At 56.0% G+C, this 23,226-nt stretch overlaps 1 protein-coding gene across 5 annotated transcripts in view; it reads left to right on the top strand.

Moving 5' to 3' along the window:
• Positions 1-23,226, top strand: part of SMIM35 (small integral membrane protein 35) — a 43,473-nt gene that overhangs the window by 15,920 nt on the left and 4,327 nt on the right. For 2 of the 5 annotated variants that reach the window (XM_065569160.1, XM_042851814.2), the window contains exons 2-5: positions 16,617-16,733; positions 18,818-18,851; positions 19,653-19,790; positions 21,526-22,933. In XM_065569160.1, coding sequence (XP_065425232.1) covers positions 16,617-16,733; positions 18,818-18,851; positions 19,653-19,758 — 257 coding nt within the window. In that variant the 3' untranslated portion in view covers positions 19,759-19,790; positions 21,526-22,933. Of the gene's footprint in view, positions 1-5,579; positions 9,751-16,616; positions 16,734-18,817; positions 18,852-19,652; positions 19,791-21,525; positions 22,934-23,226 lie in introns of those variants that run through there. The other 3 variants (XM_065569163.1, XM_065569162.1, XM_065569161.1) reach the window with 3 other exon arrangements.

The raw sequence follows: 23,226 nt of genomic DNA, 5'->3' as shown, positions 1-23,226 counted from the left end.
AGTCAGAAATGTTATAGGGTGGAGGGGGAAGGAAGAAAATGTGACACGGAAGGTTACCAGGCGGTTATGCCCTTACTTCTAAGGTCACCAGCTCGTCATATTTCTAGACGGGACGCACAGTTTCATTACAGTGAGTCAGTGAGCACAAGTTGCCCATCTCTTCACCCAGTTTCCTTTCTTCAGCTGCAGCTGGTCCAGGTTCTTTGTCCTTTCCTGACCTGAGCCGGTGTGTTGTGTTGCTGTTGACTCTTAGACAGCTGCCATGGTGCACCCCAGAAGAGGCTCCGTTTCAGTGGCGGGTGCCGTGCTCCATACATTTATTCCTTGCTTACCCTGTGTGTGCACGTGTAAAGCACGTTGAGCACCTCGGATTTTACGGGGCTAAGCACAGCTACTCTACGAAAACGCGTTTTGAAGATTGCCGTGGTATTGCTGTCTCACCGAAAGCTCTCACCGCTGAGCTGGGCTGCTTCGTCCCGGGGCTTTATGGCACAAGGTGCTCTGTTCTCCAAGGCTTTCACTGCTCAGCTGTAGGAGATGCCCTGCGTGGCTTTTGTTGCTAGTCAGCATGTCACCTCCAGAAGAGTTACAGCCAACTTGTGGTGGCTCATGATGAGAATCCAGGGAGGAAACAGCACAGGCGACTGGCGCACGCAGGTTACAGCCAAGCACCGCGACACGTGTCGGGCTGGGACAGGGAGTGCCAGGCCCCATCAGTCCAAGTGCCACCTTTGGCAGCTGGGCCAGCTGGGTTCTTGGCCTGAGGCTGCGCATTGGTGGCTGCAGAACATTGTCCTGCACGTGAGGGCCTGGGTGGGGATGGGAGCCTGGCCCTTCATTCTGCTGAGGCCCTGTTCCCCCGGGGTGCCTCGGGGACAGAGGGAAAGCGCAGCGGAAAAGCAACGCGGTGGCCTTGGCAGAGCTGCTTGAAACCCATCTGCTGTGATAGGCTGATTGTTCTGGGTGCTTCTCATCCGCTGTTATCATGCCAGCCCCTCTGGCCCCACATGGTTGGGGGGACGGGACGGAATGGATCGTTCCCCACGCCCAGCCCCTGTTGGGGGAGGGACGGACTGGATCGTTCCCTACACCCAGCGCCTCGCACAGCCCCAGCCTGCCTGCATCTCAGGACAGATCCTGGCCTCGTTTCCCCTGGTTTAGATCCGGAGGAACTCCCCTGACGTCACTGCAGAGTTAACCAGGGGTAGCTGAGCTCCTGGTCCCTAGCTTGGCCCCGGCTCCCCCGCCGCACTGGGCACTCTGCTTGGTCCTCCCTCTGCCTCCCTTGCCCATGAACAGCTCCAGGCCCTTTCTGATGCTGCGCCCAAAATCTGCACCACCCGCCCTGCCCCATGGGACGTGCAAGCTCTCCTCCTCCTCCAGATCCCCGGCCCCCTTCGCCAGCCCTCCCTGCAATTACAGGTCAACGTTCAAAGCCCCCAAAGCAGAGGAGCCAATATGTGTGTAAGAGTGAGCCTGCTGCCCCCCCTTCTCTGCCATAACTCTTCCCCCCCTCAGCCCTCTTCCGCACCCTTCTCAGTTGTCTGGCTGGGCCCTGTGAGCAGAGACCTGCACGGGCAGTGCCACGCTATGCGTGCCAGTGAATAACAATGGGGCCAGGCTGGACAATAGGTGTGATCGGGATTCAGCCTGCGAGTGCCTGTGCGAAGGAAGAGATAAACAAATTGCAGCCAATTCCCGGGGGCGAGGGAGGCAGCTGGCAGCCTTACCTTGTTTACTCCTCCCTCTGCAGCATCAGGCATCGGCCACTGCCGGGGGCCAGACGTGAGGGGTCTGATCATGTAGGGCGATCGCTGTGTCCCTAAGGACACCGCTTATTTCAGCACACGGGGGAGCTCGATGGGAGAGAGTTTTGGGGAACTCAGAGAGGTCTGTGCCCTTCCCCCACAAATCCAGCCCCTTTTTCAGAGCTGCCTCCCTAGGACCCACTTGGCACTGTTCTGGGACTGAACCGGGGTTGGACACTGTCAGCTGGGGGAGATGCTTGTGCCACCCGCCCTGTAACCGCAAGGCTCAGCACAGCAGGCAGCAGATGTCTCGTCCTCAGCTGGAGACAAAGAACATCTCCCTTGGGTCATCCGGAGTGCACACGGGGAAGTTTGAGTCAGAAGTTGCTCTCTGTGTCCCTGTGTCACACCGAGAAGTTACACCTGCGGGTTGGAATGTCTCCATCTTCCCAGGGAGTCTCCCAGCAGTGTGTAGAGCAGCCACGCTCTCTGGAGAGCTGGGTCTCCGTGCGGTGTGAATCGGCGAGGAGCTGTGATGTACAGACGCCCCCCGACTCACGCAATCGTTCCGTTCCGTTCACGTAACTCGAATTTTGTAAGTCGGAAATGTATACCCGTACGTTTCCGCAACTCGAAAATCCTATTTCTGGCTTATGGAACTTTTTCCATATGTGCGAATTTGCGTAAGTCGGGTCTTGCGTAACCCGGGGAGCGTCTGTATGGTGTAACAGGCGCCCCGAGAGCCGATTCCTTAGTCATGCCCCAGCTCACTAGCTGCCCTCTGGCGCACTCAGAGGCTGCACGATGGCTGGGCTTGACTTATCCGAGCTTTTTTACATGTGTATGGAGATGTGATAGCAGCAGGAGCCCTAAAAGCAGAGAGCCAGTTTCCTCCCTCGGTTTCCACTGCAGTCTGGGATGCTCTGTCAGACAGACCCCACCCTGGGCATGCCAGGACAGGCACTAACAGCTCTGGCACTGGGGACATTCGATGGCTTTCCCGTAATAACACAGTAATGAGTAACACAGGGCCTTAGGTTCTGCCCTGAACTAGACCGCTGTGCCTCCGCAGGGTAGTAGTGACATGTAACAACACTGCCCTACCTGGTGCGGGGGCTGTGACGTTTAACTCACTAGTGTTTGTCACGTGCTTTGAGAGCCTTGGCAGGAAGCTGCTGGAGAAAGGGCTAGCGTTATAACCTCCCGGGCCCTGGTTCAGGACAGCACTAACACAGGTGCTACACCTGTAAGCCTGCACTTCCATAGGCTTTAAGCACAGGTTTAAATACTGTCGCGACTAGGGATGCTGGATGCTCTCTGGCGCTGGGGAGAGGTGCAGTGATCATTAACAAACCGTCTCCAAAAACAGTTGCAATAGTAAATTAAAAAATAATTCATTTGAAACACTCAACTTCACTCTTGCCCTTCCTGTGCTATGGGGCTGCTAAGTGGGATGATGGCTTGGGATAACCTGGCGGATAACCGTTCACCACCAAATTGCCACAACCGTTGACCATGCAGAGAAGTGACAATGGACACAGCTGTGCCTGTCTTACCTGACTCTGCTGTCTCAGCAGGTGAGCAGGAAAGTAATGAATTAATCAAAGGAGGCGGGCTGTGTTCTTCAGAGCAATTCCCACATGCCACCAGGCTGGAGATGGAGTGAAATCACAGCACCTACTGGAGAGGGAGAATTTGGCAAAAATGCCTCCCCCCCGAGTATGTTACGGCTGCTGCCTAATGGATTTAATATGAGAAAACAGGGAGGAAAATCAGATCAGCGAGTCTGTGGGTTGTAGTTCGAGATGAGCATGAATATGACTGAGAGCCGGCTAGAAAGCTCTGGCATTTGCAAACCTCCTTAGAAACTGAGGGTGTGTGTATTTTAATTTTTGGTTAGTTAGAACCTTTCCAGAATAGCAGGCAAGAGTCTTCACTGCTTCATTATACATGCAACTTACCCCTGGCTAATGTGATGAGATGATCAGTATTGGAACTAGCTCAGTATCAGAGTCAATTCTTTTGCAATGCCTGCTTGATAGGTCTCAAACTGTGACTGTAAATGGGGGGGGATGTCATTGAATGGGTGTGTTCATAAAATCATCACTGATAAAGTTTGCAGGTGACACAAATATTGTGGGAGTGGGAAAAAATGAAGAGGGCAGGTCACTGATTCAGAGCGATCTGGATCACTTGGTAATCCGGGCCCAAGCAAACAATATGTGTTTTAATACGGCTAAATGCATCCATCTAGGAATAAAGAATATAGGCCATACTTACAGGACGGGACTCTAGCCTGGGAAGCCGTGACTGAAAAGATTTGGGGGTTGTGGTGGCTAATCAACTAAGTACGAGCTTCCAGCGTGACACTGTGGCCAAAAGAGCTAATGTGATCCCGGGATGCACAAACAGGGGACTCTCAAGTAGCAGGAGAGAGGTTATTTTACCTCCGTATTTGGCATTGGTGTGACATGCCCTAATAGTAATAGACTTAAGGAGCACAATCTATTTAGCTTAACAGAGAGAAGGTTGAAGGGTGACTGATCAGTCGGTAAGTACCTGCATGGAGAACAAATATTTAATAATGGGCCCTTCAGTCTAGCAGAGAAAGGTCTAACGTGATCCAATGGCTGGAAGTTGAAGCTAGACAAAGGCAGACAGGAAATAAGGCACATGGAGTAATTAACCGCTGGAACAATTGACCCAGGCTTGCGGTGGATTCTCCGTCACTGACGGTTTTGAAATCCTGATTGGATGTTTTTCTACAAGCTCTGCTCTGGGAATGATTCTGGGGCCGGTCTCTGGCCTGTGCAATTCAGGGGGTCAGACGAGATGATCACAATGGTCCCTTCTGGCCTTAGGGTGACTAGATGAGATGAAGAAAATATCGGGACACGGGGGGGTGGGGGGTAGAGGGGCAAAAAAAAAAAAAAAAAAAAGGTGAGTGCTGCTGGCGGAGCAAAATATCGGGACAAATTGCATCCCGACCGGAGATCGGTCGGGACGCGGGACAAACAGCTAAAAATCAGGACGGTCCCGATTTTATCGGGATGTCTGGTCACCCTATCTGGCCTTGGAATCTATGAATCTCTGTGCTTACGTTTCCTCATCTGCAAGCAGCACTAACACCTGTCCCACGGATGGGGGTGGGGGAGGCTGTGACGTTAAATCACTAACCACTGACGTTTGCACAGCGCTTAAATACCCTGGGATGGAAGGTGTTAGGAGGCAGCCAAACCACCCAACCGCATTCTTTGAGCCTCTCTGATCCATTGTGTTGTGCTGCCTGGCTGGGCTAGCCACCGCAATCACCATCTCAGGTCCTGAGTAGCCTAGTGATGGACCTGTGCCAAACAAAAGGCAGCGAAAGGTGCAGACTTGTCGTGTGGTGTCACGCCAGCCTGGACGAACACAGCGGGAGCTGGAAGGCTCCCCGGGCCAGGTGCGATGCAGAAGCCTTTGGAAAAGGGGAGGCAGCAGTTGCAGTGGCCAGGAACCCCCCAGACAGGGTGCATGGAGACCAGTGCCTGCTACTCCAGCCCATAGAGTGGACTAGTGGCTGCAGAGGCCACAGGGGGGTGCATGGCAGCCTGACTGCCTGCCCGCAAGTTGGTGGGGGGCTTGTTCACTCAACCCCCACCTTTTGACAAAGTCAGGGAACTGGTCTGTTTTGGAGTCTCACCCTCAGCGCTCCCTGGCTAAGGCCCCGCCACCCCGTCTCGTGCTCTGTCCCCATGCCGAGTGTGCAGCGCCTCTCCTGTCTGCCGGGGCCGCTGGCTCTTGGCCCTGGTGCTGCTGTGATCCGGAGGAGAACACAAAGGCACTGAGGACACAATGTGTGTTGTGTAATATTGACCCGAGTGGCACCACACCCTCCATTCCGGGAGCAAGCTTTCCTGGCCAGGTGGGGAGGCCTGTCTGCTCCTTTCTCACGGACATGCTGTTTGTTTTCTAACATACCAATAACTGGTCACAATAGCTGGGAAGGCCAGAAGAGACTGTGATGTTCATTTAGTTTGACCCCCTGCAGAACATGAGCCAGGGGCCTCCCCCAGGGATTCCTGCAGCTGGCCCAGGGCTTGTGGCTGAGCCAGATTGGCTGGGAGCCCCCAGCGCCGTGGCAGAAGGGAAACCTGCAGTCACCACACGGGACAAAGTGTGAAAACAGACCCCACGACTGGAACCGTGCCCCCAGGCAATCTGGGTTTGGATGGAAACGGACTCATTAACTGGAGGCAAGACAGGGCAACCCCAGGCCCCAGCTTGGGACCCACCTCCGAGGACGGCTCCTTTGGAAAGGGCTGGTCCATTGGGCAGCGTCGAACCCGGGGCCGTGGCAGCTCAGCATGGCGGCGTGGCTGAGCATTGCCATAGGCCTGGGGAACTCTGGCCGAGCCAAGCTCTCCGCAGCGGGACGCCCTCTGGTGCTGCGACTGGATTCAGTAACTTGGGACCCCAGTTACACAGACTGGCAGGCGAGAGTGGACGTGCTGCTGACCTGCTCACGCCGGGTGCCTTAGGAGAGCTCAGCTTTGCATTCACTCCATACGTCTTGATATCACTTGCACCTTAAGAAGCAAATTTCCCAAGCTGCAGTACCTGGATTTGGTGCAGCGGAAGGGCTCAGGAACCTGCAGCAATCCTCCCCCTGCCCCCTTCCGCCAGCCACGCTGTTCTCTGAGCCGCTGGTGTACCGGAGCTGAGGACTGTTTTACATTGCCCACCTTGTACCCTGTCGCTCATGTCCCGCCCTGTGAATGTTCTGCACTGTTCCCTTCCCTCCCTCGCTGGGTGAGCGGAGGTGGCCGTGCTGCAGGAACTCAGGTGGAACAGATTAACCCCGGTGCAGCTGTGATACTGGAGGCAGCAGCCCTGGGGACTCCAAGAACAGCTTGTTCCTCTTTCTACCTAAAACAGAAACTTCCCTGGAGCTGCTGAGTGGGAACCAGGTGTGGTTTGGAAAGTGCACCAATGTCTAGGCCCCGTGTTCCCGGAAATGCTCCCTCTTGTTTTGGGGCACATGGAGCAAGGCAGCACCGGGGTGGAAGCTGATGTGGTACGATTAGCAGGCAGGATAAACCCCTCCCTCTCTGGCCTTCAGAAATTCCATGGGCCAGGCTGGCTAGACTGGGAGCTAGACAGACAGCAGGAATCTACCCAGGCTCGGCTCCTGTTTTGTCCAATGGCCTCGCTAAGGAAGAACCTCGTTTATATTCAGCACAGCGGAGTCGTGTCTCTCCGTTACGGTGAGATGCAATCTCTTGCTAGGATTTACGAGCGACTGCATGCTGTGCTGTCACTCGAGGGGCCTGGGTCAGGGCCACAAATCAGGGCCTGGTTCGTGCAGTGCCAAGACGGGGATTGGGCTGCAGGACAGGATGTTGGCATGTGCATGGCACTAGGTCACCCTCTAGTGAAAAAGGGTCCTTATCTCTGGCTATATCTGCTGGTGTAACCCCCCGTGCCATTGTTTGTGAGGGTTTTATCTCCCCAGCAGGCTGGATCACTTGCTGGGAAAAGGTTGGGCTTGTGGCTATGGGGCAAAGCTTGGAGATACTCCATGACTCGGTTTCCCCTCCCCCTCTTGTCTAGTTAGACTGCCAGCTCTTCGGGGGATGGATTAAGTGTCTGTGCAGCACCCGGCACAGTAGGCCCCAATCTCAGTTTGGGGATCGAGCTGTTGCTGTGATACAAATACAGACACTAAAAATCAAACCAAGGCACCCTCATGATTTAGATCAACTGCAAAGCCAATCCACTGTTGCTGACTGTATTTTCCTTGGAAGTAGTTGTGTTCTGCCCACTGAACCACTGAAATGCTATAGTGGTAACATAGGGACTCCAGTATTACCAGCTCCATGTGCTCAAAAAAACATGAGTCAGGACCCAGAAGATCCCGAGTTTGGCTTACAAATCATGAGGTTTCAAAAACAATGGGTCCAGGGTTCTTTTTCTTTCCCTTCTGGTCTTGGAGACGATAAGGTCATTCAGATCGTCAAGCTTTTCTCTGCAATCACAGGGGCTAGAACCTCGACCCCCTGAGAGTCTCACCTAATCCCGTCACTCCAGGAGCGGGGCTTTTAAGCAAAGTATCAAATATCATGAGACGCAATAAAATTGGAAGAGGTGGGATCTTGGATTGTCAGCTCTTTGGGGAGGGGAACCAGCTCTTTGTCCTGTGTTTGTACAGTGCCCAGCACCTGGGCCAGGGCTACAGCTGCCAGCCGTGACCGTAACACAAATAAATAATAACAACTACATGGGACACCATATCAACAGCAGGGATAGTCAGACATCTTTATTAATCTGGGGCTGAGATACCGCTTTCTGTCAGCAGGTGGCACTCTATTGATGCAGCAATTAGCACTTCTCCAGGATCATAATCTATAGTTTGCAGACGTGAGGATGGATGTCCCTGGGAGGAAGATGAACGTTTGGCTTGATGTTTGCACGCATGGGAGAGCGTGCTCCCCTTCATCCTTCTGGTGTGCTCTTTAGCCTCCAGCGTGCAATCTCACAGCTGTGCACTGCAGGGTCACACAGCCACACATGGCTCCAGCATCATGCCTGGTGCAAATGCCTCTGACTTCCGGGGACTTGCACCGGGGATGCCTTTGGCCTGTGGCTTTGGTGTGAATCCTGCCCTAGGAGAAGGCAGAGCTAGGATGACTTGCTACCTCTCGTGATGGGCTTTCTCAAACAGCATGCTAGATGCCCAGGTAGCTGTGTTCCAGAGCCGCTGAGCCAGCTGTTTCCAGCTGGGAGGATCTCTCTTGGCCCAGCAGGTTTTGCGGTGGGGGGGGGGAAATGCCAGAATATTACCATCTACGTTCACACCACGCTATTCGAGATCTCCCTGGGGGGCCAGGCTGCCCTTTCTTCATTGTTTGTTCTCCTCTTTACACGCTGTCAGGAAAACACAAGGCTTTGTACACCGGAGAGGCATGACACTGCGCAAGGGAGTCACCTGCAGGAGTTTCACAGAGGCCAGGGCTCCCTGTGCTGAATTCCCTTTGCCGTGGGCAGAGGGGCATCCTGGTCCTGGGCTCCCGGGCCTGGCTAAACTCCCTTTCCACCCCAACACGGCCAGGAGGACACGGCTGGGAATACACTCCCCAAAGGTCTCATGTCTCCCTTGGGTGGTGCAGCCTCAGGCCGGTGGCACCTACCTGGCTGTCCTGCTGAGCCCGGCTCCCTGCACAGCCAATGCACAGTGGGGGCCCTGCTGCCATTAATTTGGATGCCCCCATGCTACAAATTTCAGTGTCCTGTGGGGCAGCTCAAGCCTCAGGAGAAGGAGCCTCCTGTTATGGTTATTTTGGGGGCAGGCACCCCGAGCACCCCGGCAGGTTCTCATTCCTCGCCCTGGGCCTTTGCAGGGGGTCGGTCAACCAATCTCTACCTCTTGTCTGCTCTGGGCCAGCTGGGGAGATCAGCTGAATCCTCAGGCTTCCTTTCCACTCCCCCCTTAGACACAGGGTGGAAATGCAGCAGCTGCTGGGCCACGGGACCCGTAAGGGCTGTGCAGAGCAGAGGGGCCCTTGACCCGCTGTTCCCCGGGGGAGCTCTGTTCTGTAAGGACAGGGCAGTGACGGCAGGTCTGGCTGCCTGGAGTCTGACGCATCTGCTGGGCTGAGGCGACCCCGCTGGGATTTTCCCTGCAGGCCCCGGAAGCCCAGGTGTGTGGGACGCAAGGAGACAGGACAGTCTTGGACTAGGTAAAGGAAGGTGGAGGCTGACACGTGGCTGGGAGCCAAACTGCCTCTGTCACCAGAGGGGATGTTTGAAGAGCGGCTGTGCCTTGTCGGGCAAACACAGAGCAGGTTGTGTCAACGGGGGAGAGGCAGAGGCAGAGCCAGGCGGATGGGCTGAGCAGGACAGCCCTGTCTCAGTCAGCACAGCTTTCCTCTCGTCCTCAGGGAGATGATCTGCCCGCCGGGTGCGTTGCATAAGTTGTTCCTGCGGGTTTGGGGACCCAGGAAATAGATGGATCCCAAGCCAGGTAATTAAACAGCATTTTCTCTCTCCCCTGTTGGGCTGAGGTAGCTCCTTAATGATGCTGCTGGAGGTGAGAGATTTAGAGCATTGGCTGCAGCCAGGCACCCTCGCTAATCTCTGCTAATACTCCTCGGTACTAACCCACAGCCCCCTTGCTATCCCAGCCTGGGGCTCCCTGCCCCCGCGCTCTGCCCGTGCACCTCAGTCTTGTCCCGCTACACTCTGGATGCAGGAGATTGCATGTGAAGACGGCTCCCCGTACCACGCAGCATGGTGGATTTTGTGATGCAGGGAGATCTCTCTGCGGAAGATGCACTGAAACTACCTGGTGGGTCTGGGTGTAGACCCGGCCCCCTTGGTTTGCTGAGCAGGTTTGCACACTGCCCAGAACCTTCTCTGGTCGTGCACCGTGGTAGTCACAGGGCCACAGGCCCATGGATTAATGATTGCTCCCGTGGCCCAGCAAGAACGTGCTCAGTTTGGCTTTTCTCGCCACTGGGACAGCAAACTCCATCCAGGCTCCGACCCCCTGCTGGGCTCCTCCTGCCCCCGCAGCCCAGGAAAGGTTCTGTCCGGAGTGCTGGCCTGGCTGCTTGGCTGATGATGCGAGAGGCAGAACAGTCTCACATGGAGAACATGGCTCACAGGAGGGACTAGGGAGCAGGTCTGATTCTGACCCACAGGGAGCGGAGGTGTGGGGTCAATAGGTGCCATTTTTACCTAGCTGCTTTTCTAGCAGCAATTGCGCTATCGGCCGGTTTCATCCAGAGAACTGGGTGGTTCTGGGAGCCGGGAACAGTTGGCTCATTGGTTCCAATCCAGACCCAGGCCAACAGGGACGCACGACAGCTGCTCCCCACGCAGGCCCCTTGCCACACTTTGGGTCTCTTTGGTTGTGAAGCAGGTAACACCTGGCTCTGAGGAACTCTGGGCTTAAACCAGCAGCTCCTTTTGTGTTGGCCAGCGCTGGCTTTTAGTCACTGCCTGGGGGGCGGCACGTGCGAGCCAGCGCCTTGAGGTGAAGGCTCCACATCTTCCTCCGGCCGCCCGGAGAAATGAATCTTGTCAGGTTAACGCAGAGGCACAGTGAGGCAGGGTGGTGCAGTGTCCCACTGCCACGCACTCGTGCATGCAAAGCCCAGCTCAGAACTGACTGGGTGGCCCTTGTGGTGGTGACACGCTGAGAACAGGGACTGGGGTCCTCAGTCTCTCTCCTGGCCCCCAGCGCGGCAGTGTCTGAGCATTTGGAGGCCTGCTGCTCTCCCATTCCAGCTGCACTTCGGGGCTGTGCTCAGCGGATCCTTGCAGTGTCCAGACCACCACACTGTCCATGTTCCCAAGTGAAACAGAGGAGCAGGGCTCTGTGGTGTGTGGGGGTGAGGCGTGCCCAGACACAGCCACTCTGTTTTATGCCCCTGCTTTGCCTAGCCCTGGGCAGGAAATCTGGACTCTGCTTCAACAAGCCCCGCCAATGCCCTCTGAAAGCGGGGGTGTTAATAGCACCAGCAGCCACATCTCCGCAGGGCGTTAGCTGGGTCTCGCCGGGCTGCACATGGTCTCTGGGATCTAGCACATGGTGCAAACGCTGTGATCTCCTGGGGAAATGGTCTCACCCCAGGGGCATTTTTAGCTAAATTTAGCTTGTTAGGGCTTCCTCTCTGCTGCCTCGTTATGGGAACTTGCCGCTGGCAGGTGCTGGTGCCCCTGAGCCAAGGCATGGGGGTCTGACCCAGACACAAAGCTGTTCCAGGCTACCCCAGAGTATTTCAGTCCCTGGGGGGGTTCAGAGGCCACAGAGCTGTCTATGGGGAGAGAGCCATGAAATCAAAGTGACAGGGCCAATTTACTATGCTGCTTGGCAATAGGAGATGGAAGGGGGCACGGATGCTCCATGATATTGACAAATCCTGCAGGCCTCTTTCTCAGGCACTGTAACAAGCTGTGGCCAGCTAGGACATCGCAGCTGTCACCGTGCAGTCCAATGTGGCTGTTTATAATGTCACAGGGACAGAACTCAGCGCCTCCTGCTCTGAAAGCATAGGCCCCTAGGAGAATCTCCCTTAGCTGTCAGCTACATGGGGGTCTCACCATAGAACAGTTCTGATTCCCGCCAGTAGAGGGCAGCAGTGCCATGAGCACACCAGCCAATGCACTACTGTACTTTTCACTGACCAGACAGTGGGAAATTCTTGACTAGAGATTTGTGCTTGTCCAAACTGTCTAGTTGGGGCATGTGACTGAGTGACAGCATCGCTGACCCCAGCCAGATCCTGTACAATATAAGGATACATAGGAAATAAAATAATAAATAATAATTTGGGTTTTGTATCAGAGGGGTAGCCGTGTTAGTCTGGATCTGTAAAAAACAACAGAGGGTCCTGTGGCACCTTTAAGACTAACAGATGTATTGGAGCATAAGCTTTCGTGGGTGAATGCCCACTTCGTCGGATGCATGTAATGGAAATAATTTGGGTTTTGTTTCCTTGGCCTTCTGGTTTCTGAGCCTTTAGGGGGTCACGTTTCCAAGCTCTGCTCTGCAAACACAAGGGCTAGAAACTTGCTTTTTAAAAAGAGGAGACAGGAAAGTCTCCCATCATCACGTGACTCCAGCAGCTGGGGTTTACGAAAAACACCCAACACCAATGGTTTTAAACCTGTGGTCTGCGGATCCCTGGGGGACCGCAGACTGTCCAAGAATTTCCACAGGGGTACACACCTCCATTCAGAATTTTTTAGGGGTCTGCAAATGAAAAAAGGTTGAAAACCACTGGCCTACACTGCAAAAGTTGGCAGTGCTGGAGTTGCAGAAAGCCCAGGGAGGGGCAGAATGGTGCTGGCAGTGGCTGTGTCGAACCACACTTGTTGCTGGCAGGCTTCCTGCTCCATGTCTTGACCGTACAGGGAGAGCCCTGCTAGGCAAACCGTGCACCAGGGCTGATCCACAGCATGGCGGTGACTGTTTTGGAGGACTCTCTTATACCATAGTCATCCTCCACATTTGCAATTCATCTATTTATAGGAGTTTCGTGGCAGTCCTGGTTTGATCGTGCTTTGCATATGGGCCCAAACCTCGTTACCGAGCTGTGTTCCAGTCCCTGTCTCAAGGGTTAATGGCTACAGTGCAGTGTCTGTGGGAAAGCCACTGCAGGTGAACAGGTGCTAACGGGGCAGCAGGTGGCGGTGCCATGGCAGGCACAGAGGAGATGCTGAGTTCCCTGAGCCCAGCTGAAGTGGGAGGCAGCCTTTGCTATAAATCAATCGTTGCCCATTTAGAAAAGGGGGTCAGAGAACTGGCCAAGGCTGTGCTGGAGCCAGGAACTGGCTGGGTGTCTGGACACTGGCACCAGCTGCATTCGCTCCGAGGAGACGGCTGGTACAAAGCCCGGGGTAGCTGTATAGATAAAGCGTCAGTGAAGTGAGAAGCAGCCTGGGGTAGACGAGGTTCAGGAATATGCACAAAGCGCCTGGGTTTTGTAGGGCTGCTAGTGCTGGTTGTTCCCTGCGAACGGCTTCCTCTGGGCAGCTCGTTGTGGGGTTTTGACTGTGGCTGGGCAGAGGCAGTCACCTCCCTGCTGCACCTCCAGCAGCAATGGCTCTGTCTCGAGCCGCCCGGTGCCCTGTTGCTGGTCACTCCGTGTGCGGGGGGCTGCCTGCCTGAGGGGTGAGTGGGTCTGGCAGCTAGGGGGTTACCACTCTCCCTCGCAGGGGCCTGGCACAGCTGGAGGGACGACTCAAGCAGGGGGCTGAGAGCGCAGAGCAGGCAGGCGTCTCCCTTGCCCTGGGTGTGTGGCCCACCTGGCTCGGGGAAACCCCCTGCAGTCCCGTTCCAGGCTGGGGCTGTGGGCAGTGTTTAGAACCTGAGGCCGTCAGCGGTTCCCCTTCGCCTGCCCTGAGCTCACCAGAGCCATCAATGTCACACGGCTCAGGGAAATGGCTCCAGCAATGCTAAGATCTGGGGTGTGCGACCCGGCGTGGCCCCCAGAGAGCCCCACAGAGCTTGTGGCTCGGCCAGCACTCACTGGGGTGCCCGGCTGGCAGGGAGAGGGGACGAGGAAGCTGCTCTTTGGCCGGGGATGGAGCCTATGACTGGGGAGACCCTGGGGTACAACTGATTGTACGGACAGCTCAGCTCGGCGGCCCCAGGGTCCCTGGAAATGGGGTGCTGGGCGGAGAGCCCACTGCAGGGATGGGGGCTGTGGCCCTTTCGCGCTAGACCGGTGGGGCCATCGGTTCCTTCCAGAGGCAAAGCTTTACGCCTCTGAAGTGTCTGCCCCAGCCCTGGGATGAATCGTCACCGTCGGGTTACCCAGAAGGGGGTGACTCCCTCTGCAGCAGGGATCAGCCCACTCCCCCTTTCCTTTTGCGGGGGCGTTTTATCAACGGGCTGCTGCAGGGCCCCCAGTCCCCTGCCCATGGCCCCCTGCCTCAGGGTCTGTGCCCCCAGCACTGCAGCAGGATGGTGCCCTCAGACTCTGGGCAAGAGGGACGTTAGTGCGGTGTGGATGGGACGGGACAGCATCGAGATGGGGTTCTGTTGGCCTGGGGCTCCTTCGATGCTCAGCGTGGGTAAAACTTGGAGTGCCGCAGCAGGACATGGCCGCTAGGGGGTGCCGGCTGCCCAGTAATTGCCCTGCCTGGGAAGACGCGCTGCTGTTGGCTGCACTAATGGGGACTGATGGAGCTGCCCTACAGGGTGACGCATTGGATCCGGCGTCCTACGCCCGGAACCGAGGCGTGTGGAGAGTTAGGCCCTGCCGGAGCTGAGAGTGGGGCAAAGGGGAGGCCAGGAGGGCCCTCGGCCAAGCCCAGGCTTCAGCCGCTGATGCTTGCAGGGCCCCAGTCGGCTCCCGGGGGTGGCGCGGTGAAGCCGAGCAAAGGGGCTGAATCCCAGGTGGCCCCGGGAGCCTCCCCAGAGCGCGGTGGGCACAGTGACCGAACCCCTGAGCAGCTCTGCCCCGCACGTCTGAGTGTGACCATGGCTGGCTCGGAGGCTGCTCCAGAGGCCTGGAGTTTGTCTTTGCCCCCTGCTGCCCCCCCGTGATGTTTGTGCTTTCACAGCCCTCGCCCCACCTTCCGGCTTCTCTTAAACCTGCCGGAGACTGAGCAGGCTTGGCCACGGGGCTGCTGGGGAGCAGAGGTGAGCAGGCAACCACCAGCTACTTCCGCTGGGCTGCGGACCTGTGGCTGCCCCGTCTGGGGTGACGGAGGCAGCAGGTACCCCTCCTGCCCTGAGCTATGGGCATGCAGGCAGGACCATGAGCGTGACAAGGGCAGGGCCGGCTCCAGGCACCAGCCTTCCAAGCAGGTGCTTGGGGCGGCAGTCTGCAACGGGCGGCAGTCCGTGTGTTTTTGCCCCCAAGCAGCGCGCCGAATTGCCGCCGTGGATGGCGGGGGCCGTCCGTGTGCTGTGAGGGCGACACGCGCGTTTCCGCGGTGGCTGCAATTCGGCGGCAGCTTCTGTCTTCAGCCAGAAGACAGAAGCTGCCGCCGAATTGCCGCCGCTACAGAAATGCGCGTGCCGCCCTAACGGCACACGGACTGCCCCTGCTGTCCGCGGCGGCAATTCGGCGCGCTGCTTGGGGCGGCAAAAACAGTAGAGCCAGCTCTGGGCAAGGGGCATGTCCCAGGAAGGGCTGGCTCGCCACTCTGAACGAGCACCGTGTGGGGCAAGGAGGCTCTGCCTCCTGATATGGGCGCCCCACACTCCTTGCCCTCCCTGCTGCTCCCCTGTCCAGCCAGGACACCCCTTCTCTGGGCTCAGCATCAGGCCCTTTCCCGTGGCCGTGTCCCAGTCTCAGCAGGTGCAGCAGGGCCTGGCCATGCCGGGAAGGAATTGCAGAGCTGTGAGTGAGCAGCCTAAGCCTGTGGGACCCTCAGGGCCCCCAGAGCTGAGGTCAAACCCAGTCACCGCCTGGCGGTAAACGTAGGCCGAGAATAGCCGGGAATTGGCAGCTCTTGGGTCCTGGGTCCTGCTCCTGCGGAATGAGGAATTCTGTTTACGGCCAGTGCAGCTTCCTGTTTAGACTGAAGGCAGAGAGTCTCCTACGCTGCCCAGACTCACTGTTGGGACGTCACACTCCCTTCCGGGGCCGATTTTCCAGCACGGAGGCTGTTACATCTGCAAATCTCCCCATCCCACTCCTGCCTTTGGGGTGAACATGGGGGAGCTGCAAACATGGCTCCTTGCACTTGCCAGTGCTGGACTCCCGTCTCCCGAAGCCCCCGTCGCTCCTTAGCAGCACGTGCGTATGACAGGCGTGCTGAGAGGCCATGGTTGAGCCAGGGCTCCGTAGTGCCAGGCGCTGCACAGGTGTTGTGAGAGACAGTCTCTGCCCCAACGAGCTCACAGACTAACTAGACAAGATAAAGGAGGGGGAGAGACTCTTGCTCCTCCATGGGGGTCAAAGGGAACAAGCGGGGAGCAAGGTTGTTTCCTACCAGATACCCCATGTCACTGCTGCAGATGCTCAAGGACCATCGGCCTGGACCCACTGACCCGGTGGGGTTGGGGTGGTCAGACAGGAGACGACTTAGTTCTTTAAAAACAAAAGCGGAGATTCTCCCACAGTCCCGTGACTCCAAGAGCTGGGGCTTTAAGAACAACCCCAGATCCCTGAGACTCAAGAAGCCCCAGAGGGTTGGCCCCGCTGTGCCGCGTTAGTATTGTCTACATAGTAGTAATGCCATGCACAATCTCACCATGCCTTAAGAAGAGCAGTGCAGCCGGTGAGCTGGCAGGGAAGGGCTCTGTAGCCCACCCCGGTCCCCAGGACCCATCTCCATGCAGCACTGAGCACCAGAGCTCCAGGTCACCTCCCCAGCCTCCTGGGAATGTTCCTCTGCAGAGCATGTCCTGTTTCTGACTTGCAGGAACCGAGCCCATCAGCATCCTCGGGCTTATCCTGGGCATCGGCCTGGCCTTGCTGCTCCTGGGCGTTCTTGGCTACACCATTCTGAAGTGGTACCTGAGAGGACCAGCCTGGCACCGTAAGTATGGGGAGTGGAGAAGGGCTTAGGCAGAGGCACATACTGAGCCTTTAACAGAGGACAAAGCTACGACAGTCCCCTCTGAACATCTGCATGTAATGTTCCCGTGTCTGGCTCTGAGTGGGGGCTGCCCCCTAGACAATGGGAGTGCTGATGGGACAGTGCCCTGGTCAGAGAAGGGGCTCCCGCGGGACCCTGCACAAGGATTTCACGTGTGTCTCTAGTCCAGACCCAAGCCAGCTGTGTGGCACAGCTGGTGAGTCCCTGTGCTGTCCGGGCATTGCTGAGTGAGACAGGGAGTGTTCGTCCCACTGAGACTAGGGCCAGGAGCGCAGCATCCGGTGTCTCTCATTTCCTGTGTGCACAACAAGCAACCCGTGGGCAGGAATTGCTCCAGCCCTGGGAGGAGGCAGCAGCCAGCATCGGCCAGGATGTGATGGAGGCGGGAGGTTTTGGACAGACCCCAGGGCTCCCAGCTGTCTTGCAAAGCTGGATCTCTAGTGCCCATGCAGAGCAGACGGGAGCCTGGCTTTTCAGATCTTGAATCCCAAAGACTCCCTGAGTGGAACCCTAGCTCCTGAGGGGCCGATTCGCTGTGTGATCCCAGGGTCGAGTCAAGAGTGAGTCAGGAGAGACCAATGCCGCTGTCCCCGAGGAGCGCTGGGTGCATTCCACTTTGGGAAGCTCTGTGACTTTTCCCGGTGGCTCAGACCAGCACACAAAGGGAGGAGCTGAAGTCCTATAGTCCGCTGTCTCCCCATTCATGCAGCGCTCGTGAGCTCCCAGCCAGGGCCCTGGGCACCCTGCCAGCCTGCCTTGAAAGCAGCCGAGCTCTCAGAGCTGGAAACCGTTTTCAGTCTGTTAAGGCATGTCCCAGTGCTGTATGCTGGAGCAATGCCTGTCAATAGCATACCTGCCTGGCCCGAACCAGAGAAAAGGGCCAGGGTTATATGTACCTGAAAGGTTTCAGAGCAGAGAAACCCCTGGACTTTATCTATCCCCACAGAGAGCCTCCACGCATAATTTCACCAGCTAGCAAGGATCCAGGACAACAGCATGGCTTGTTTTCAGACACAGGCAAGCCAGCCCGGTGCTGTGGACAGCCAGAGGGGCTGACCGTGGTGAATCAGCATGGACCCCCCTCCCGTGCCACTCAGCTGGCATGAGCTCCTGGTCCTGGCTGGCAGGACAGCTGGCAGTTAGAGGCTGGGACCATCCTAGAGCAAGCTGGCGGGAGCGAGGGACCCTCTGGGCTCCTTAGCAGGGTGCCGAATTGCATGTTTGGGGCACTGTCCGGCTGAGACAGAAAGCAGGGCCAGATCCTCAGCTGGTGTAAATCGGCACTGACATTTGCACCAATGGCGCGGTTACACACGCCATTATCCAGAGAGGCATTTTTGCAGGTAAACGGGGAGCTAAAGGTTCCTGCCCTCGGCACTAACTTACACCCGCGTTGAGAGCAGCGGTTGCTCTGTTAACTCGTGCTTTGCTCCGAGCGTGCGGTGGTGCATGGCTGCGGGGCTGACCCATTGTGTCCACAAACGCACGGACTGTGCCACCCACTGACCGTATTGTCCCTTTAGCTGCACCGAGGGGGAGAGTGAGGAACAGATGGCCCCTCGCCGCAGTTAGCAGCCTAGTGGCCCCAGCCTTGGTTGGGCAGGTCGTCCCCAAGGAGCTGCTGTGGATGAAGCCAGAAACCCAGGGGCCAAGCCAGAGCTCCCATGGCTCAGCCTGTCCAGCAGCATGGACCGCCCTGGGCTGAAGGGCAATGGGGTCTGCAGGGTGGTTAGAACTGGGCCTGGGGCAAGCAGGGTTCTGGAGGGGAGGGGTCACTGTCTGAGCACACATCACACCACCTCCCTTGTCCGGGTCTGTGGACACCGTTCGCCCGCGCTGATATCCAGCGAGACGCACAAAGCAGGCAAGTCAGGACAGTGCAGGCCAGGACGGGCATTTCTCACTTACTGCTGCTGTGTAGCTACTTCATGCCGTGGCTACGGGTGCATTGTGTTGTCTGCAGGCTGCAGCGCTTCTCCTTCCCCTAACGGTCTCCTCTCCTCTCTCCCTTTTTTCCTGCCCAGGCCCTAATTTTGTTTTCAACCTGTATCACATCCGGTGAGTATATTTCATGCCCTTTGGCAGGCATGTGCGGTGCATTGCCTGAGGTCTCTCCTGGGGCGGGAGGGGGTAGTTCAGCAGTTTTCCCCAGTGTTATCTGCTAAGCCAGACAGAGGAGGACAGCTCACCATCACCACTCTCACTAGGCAGAGTCAGAGCGCCTGGTTATGGTCTGGGGGGAGGAGTGGCCAGTGCATCTGTCTCTCCTCTCGGTGCTCCCTGTGGAAGAGCTAGATGTGGAGGTGGTTCTGGTCTCTTGCTCCTCTTGCCTTTACTTTGCGTGTCCCAGGAGTGGGAAGGGAAAGGAAGTGCAGGGCCCGTTACTCTGCTAAATACCCCTCGTGCCTGCTTGTCAGGCAGGAGCCCAGCCTCAGTGCCGTGTGCTGACAGGTGGGAGCTGCACTTGGGGCTGCAGTCCCATGCCAAGAGCTTGCCAGATTTCAGCTGCCAGAGCCAAGCCCAGTGCTGACTCCGCTTCAGACCCAAATCCCAAACTGTAGGTGGGTCTGGTCTCTGCCTCTGGACTAGCACATCTGCAGCATCTGGGCTGCAGTTCTCTGGGTGACACGGGGCCCCTCAGCTTGAGCTGGAGATGCCAGGGTTGGGATGCTGGGGCCTGTTGGGGCATTTCTGCATGTAACAGAGGAGGCTCTAGTGTGCTCCATCCATGATAACTATCTGCAGCACTTGGCCTTCTCAGGACTTGTCAATGCAGCCCCTGTACAAATAAATCGTGTGTGTGTATTAATGTCCTGGAGCGGCTCCATCAGGCATCTGCCTCTCTCTGGCTCCCTTTAGCAGCCTGAAGTCTGTGGAAGTGGAGCTGGCCCCACCGTTCACAGTCAGCGGCTCCATGAGCGACATGGGAAGTGGCTACATGCGGTTCCATGACAGGAACATGTGATGCTGCGAAGCCAGAGATACTGATGCTGCGAGGTGAGACGCTGCACCGGTTCATTTCCTCCAGGGCAGGGAGCGGGGGCGGCTGATCATTAGCCATGGGCGTCTTTATCTCAGACCCTCCTAAGAATCTCAGTCCTAAGAATTCAGCTGCGATATAAAAAAGTCACTTTGAAACTGGGGAGGCGTGTGCCACTCGTGAACCTTGGGCGGGGCAATCCCCTTTCCCCTGCCGCTCTTTTCATTGCAGTCTGCTTTCCCCTCCTGCCTTCTCCTCTGATCACAGGCATCATAAATGATCTGGAGAAAGGGGTAAACAGTGAGGTGGCAAAGTTTGCAGACGATACAAAATTACTAAGGATAGTTAAGACCAAAGCAGACTGTGAAGAACTTCAAAAAGAACTCACAAAACTAAGTGATTGGGCAACAAAATGGCAAATGAAATTTAATGTGGATAAATGTAAAGTAATGCACATTGGAAAAAATAACCCCAACTATACATACAATATGATGGGGGCTGATTTAGCTACAACTATTCAGGAAAGCGATCTTGGAGTCATTGTGGATAGTTCTCTGAAGACGTCCGCGCAGTGTGCAGCGGCAGTCAAAAAAGCAAACGGGATGTTAGGAATCATTAAAAAAGTGATAGAGAATAAGACAGAGAATATCTTATTGCCCTTATATAAATCCATGGTACACCCACATCTTGAATACTGTGTACAGATGTGGTCTCCCCATCTCAAAAAAGCTACACTGGCATTAGAAAAGGTTCAGAGAAGGGCAACTAAAATGATTAAGGGTTTGGAAGGGGTCCCATATGAGGAGAGATTAAAGAGGCTAGGACTTTTCAGCTTGGAAAAGAGGAGACTAAAGGGGGGTATGATAGAGGTCTATAAAATCATGAGTGATGTGGAGAAAGTGAATAAGGAAAAGTTATTTACTTGTTCCCATAATATAAGAACTAGGGGCCACCAAATGAAATTAATGGGCAGCAGGTTTAAAACAAATAAAAGGAAGTTCTTCATGCAGCGCACAGTCAACCTGTGGAACTCCTTGCCTGAGGAGGTTGTGAAGACTAGGACTATAACAGGGTTTAAAAGAGAACTGGATAAATTCATGGAGGTTAAGTCCATTAATGGCTATTAGCCAGGACAGGTAAGGAATGGTGTCCCTAGCCTCTGTCTGTCAGAGGGTGGAGATGGATGGCAGGAGAGAGATCACTTGATCATTACCTGTTAGGTTCACTCCCTCTTGGGCACCTGGCATTGGCTACTGTCGGTAGACAGGATACTGGGCTAGATGGACCTTTGGTCTGACCCGGTCCGGCCGTTCTTATGTTCTTATGAGGGGCCGTGCTCTCTGGCCCAGGCCAGGTGAGTCAGGGCGGGAGAGGGCAGCTCCGTAGCTGGCTCTTGCTTTTTCATGAAATATTACAGCCCACCCTCAACACATTGTCCCCTTAAATGGCTGCCCAGGACAGGCCTTGTGATCTGTGGGCCCTCAGCCACTGGGCCGGAGGAGGAAGCAGCTGGAGCTCCCTCTTTCATCAGTCCCACTACTGCTGAAAACACCCAGCGAATGCACATGAGGACAGGTGTCAGGTACATGGCTGGGAAACAGGCTTGTCCTCTGCGACTGGACATACCTGCCTCTCTGTACCCAGATAGCCTGTCCATTTCACCCCAGTTCAGCACTCGCAACTCCAGGGCATTGCTGCCTGCCAGAAATGCACGTATATTGGTAACCTAACTCTTCCCCTCTTTCGTGACAGGCCACTGGCTCTGCAGAGGTGGTTGCATTCGGTTGTGTGAGCAATATCCGTTTCCCTGTCTTTGCTGCTTGGGATACTGCTATCCATTACATGCACTGTCTCTCTGTCCATCCTCACTGGGCTGGGACGCGGCCACCTTAGCTTGTGTGTGCGGCTAAGAAGGAATCAGAGCAGCAATGCGGTGCAAGTAACAGACTGGACTTCAGCATCTCACCAGGCTCTGGCCCCGTCCCTGGCACTGGTGCTCAGACAGCAGCCTGCTTTCGATCACCAGGCTGAGAAGAGAAAGCATCCCTGTCCTCCCTGTGCTAGGCCCACGCCCTTCAGCGGCTGAGAGTCGTTACAGCCTGGTGGGCGGGTGGCTTTCGGGAAGCTCCCTCCATTTCCCAGTGGAAAAATCTCCTTGGCCCACTTCTCACTGGTCATTATTAGTATCCCGGTAGCACGCAGGGCCCCATGCTGGGGGCCAGGGCCCTGCGAGGTGCTGTACACGCAGGGCAGAGACGGTCCCTGCCCGGAGGAGCCTGCCGTCTCAGGATCACCTGAGAAATGACAGGTGGGCCCAACAGACGGACTGGGAGAGCCCGAGGTAACAGCACCGTGATGGCTGGCGCTAAATGGCCCCTCGCCAACTCCTCCGCGTGACACCCAGCTCAGAGGTGCACAGCTGATCCTCCCAGAGAGAGCCTCCGGAGGGGATGAAAAGCGGATGGGTTGGTCCACATTCAGCCCTGCTGCCCTTGCTGCCCTGGTGTGTCGCTGTCCCTGGGTGGGAGCAGGACACAAGGACAGGCAGCTATTGGCTGGTCTGCAGGCCCACTAGCCTTTCCCACTGGCCTTGCTGCCTAGTGCTTGGAGAAGGGGAGGCTGCTCCCCGGGAGCCAGGCAGCCACCAGTCTATCTAGTGCCGTCTCTTGTCCCAGCTTTCCCAGGCCTGTCCAGGGGATTGAGATTTCCCCTCAGAAAAACCCTCGCCGTGACTGAGGCCTTTTGGGTGTTGGGAAATCCTGGGTCTTCCCCAGTCTCCTGTTTCAATTCCCCCATTCACAGGCCTGCCCGTGGCCTCAACTTGGTATCTGAGGCAAGTGACTTCCTCTCCAACACCGAACTGCTGCCCACAGAGTAACAGCTGAGCACGTCCCCCTCCTCCGCTGGACCAGAGCTGTGGGAGCCGCACCTCCCCTGGCCCCAGGAGCAGGGGCTGGTCCACATCTACAGAGAAGTAATGCATTGGGAACTGGCCGGAAAACCGTTCCCAAAGTTGTTATCAGTGGGTCACAGTCAAGCTGGAAGGGCATAACGAGTGGGGTCCCGCAGGGATCAGTTCTGGGTCCAGTTCTGTTCAATATTTTCATAAGTGATTTAGATAATGGCATAGAGAGTACACTTATAAAGTTTGTGGACGCTACCAAGCTGGGAGGGGTTGCAAGTGCTTTGGAGGATCAGGATTATAATTCAAAATGATCTAGACAAACTGGAGAAATGGTCTGAAGTACACAGGATGAAATTCAATAAGGCAAATGCAAAGTACTCCACTTAGAAAGGAACAATCAGTTGCACACATACAAAATGGGAAATGACTGCCTAGGAAGGAGTACTGCGGAAAGGGATCTGGGGGGTCATAGTGGATCACAAGCTAAACATGAGTCAACAGTGTAACACTGTTGCAAAAAAAGCAAACATCATTCTGAGATGTATTAG

Source organism: Chrysemys picta, chromosome 16 (assembly GCF_011386835.1).
Source record: "Chrysemys picta bellii isolate R12L10 chromosome 16, ASM1138683v2, whole genome shotgun sequence".
Lineage (NCBI taxonomy): Eukaryota > Metazoa > Chordata > Testudines > Emydidae > Chrysemys > Chrysemys picta.
Note: the sequence above shows the minus strand (reverse complement) of the source record. Positions and strands in the feature narration are given on the sequence as shown.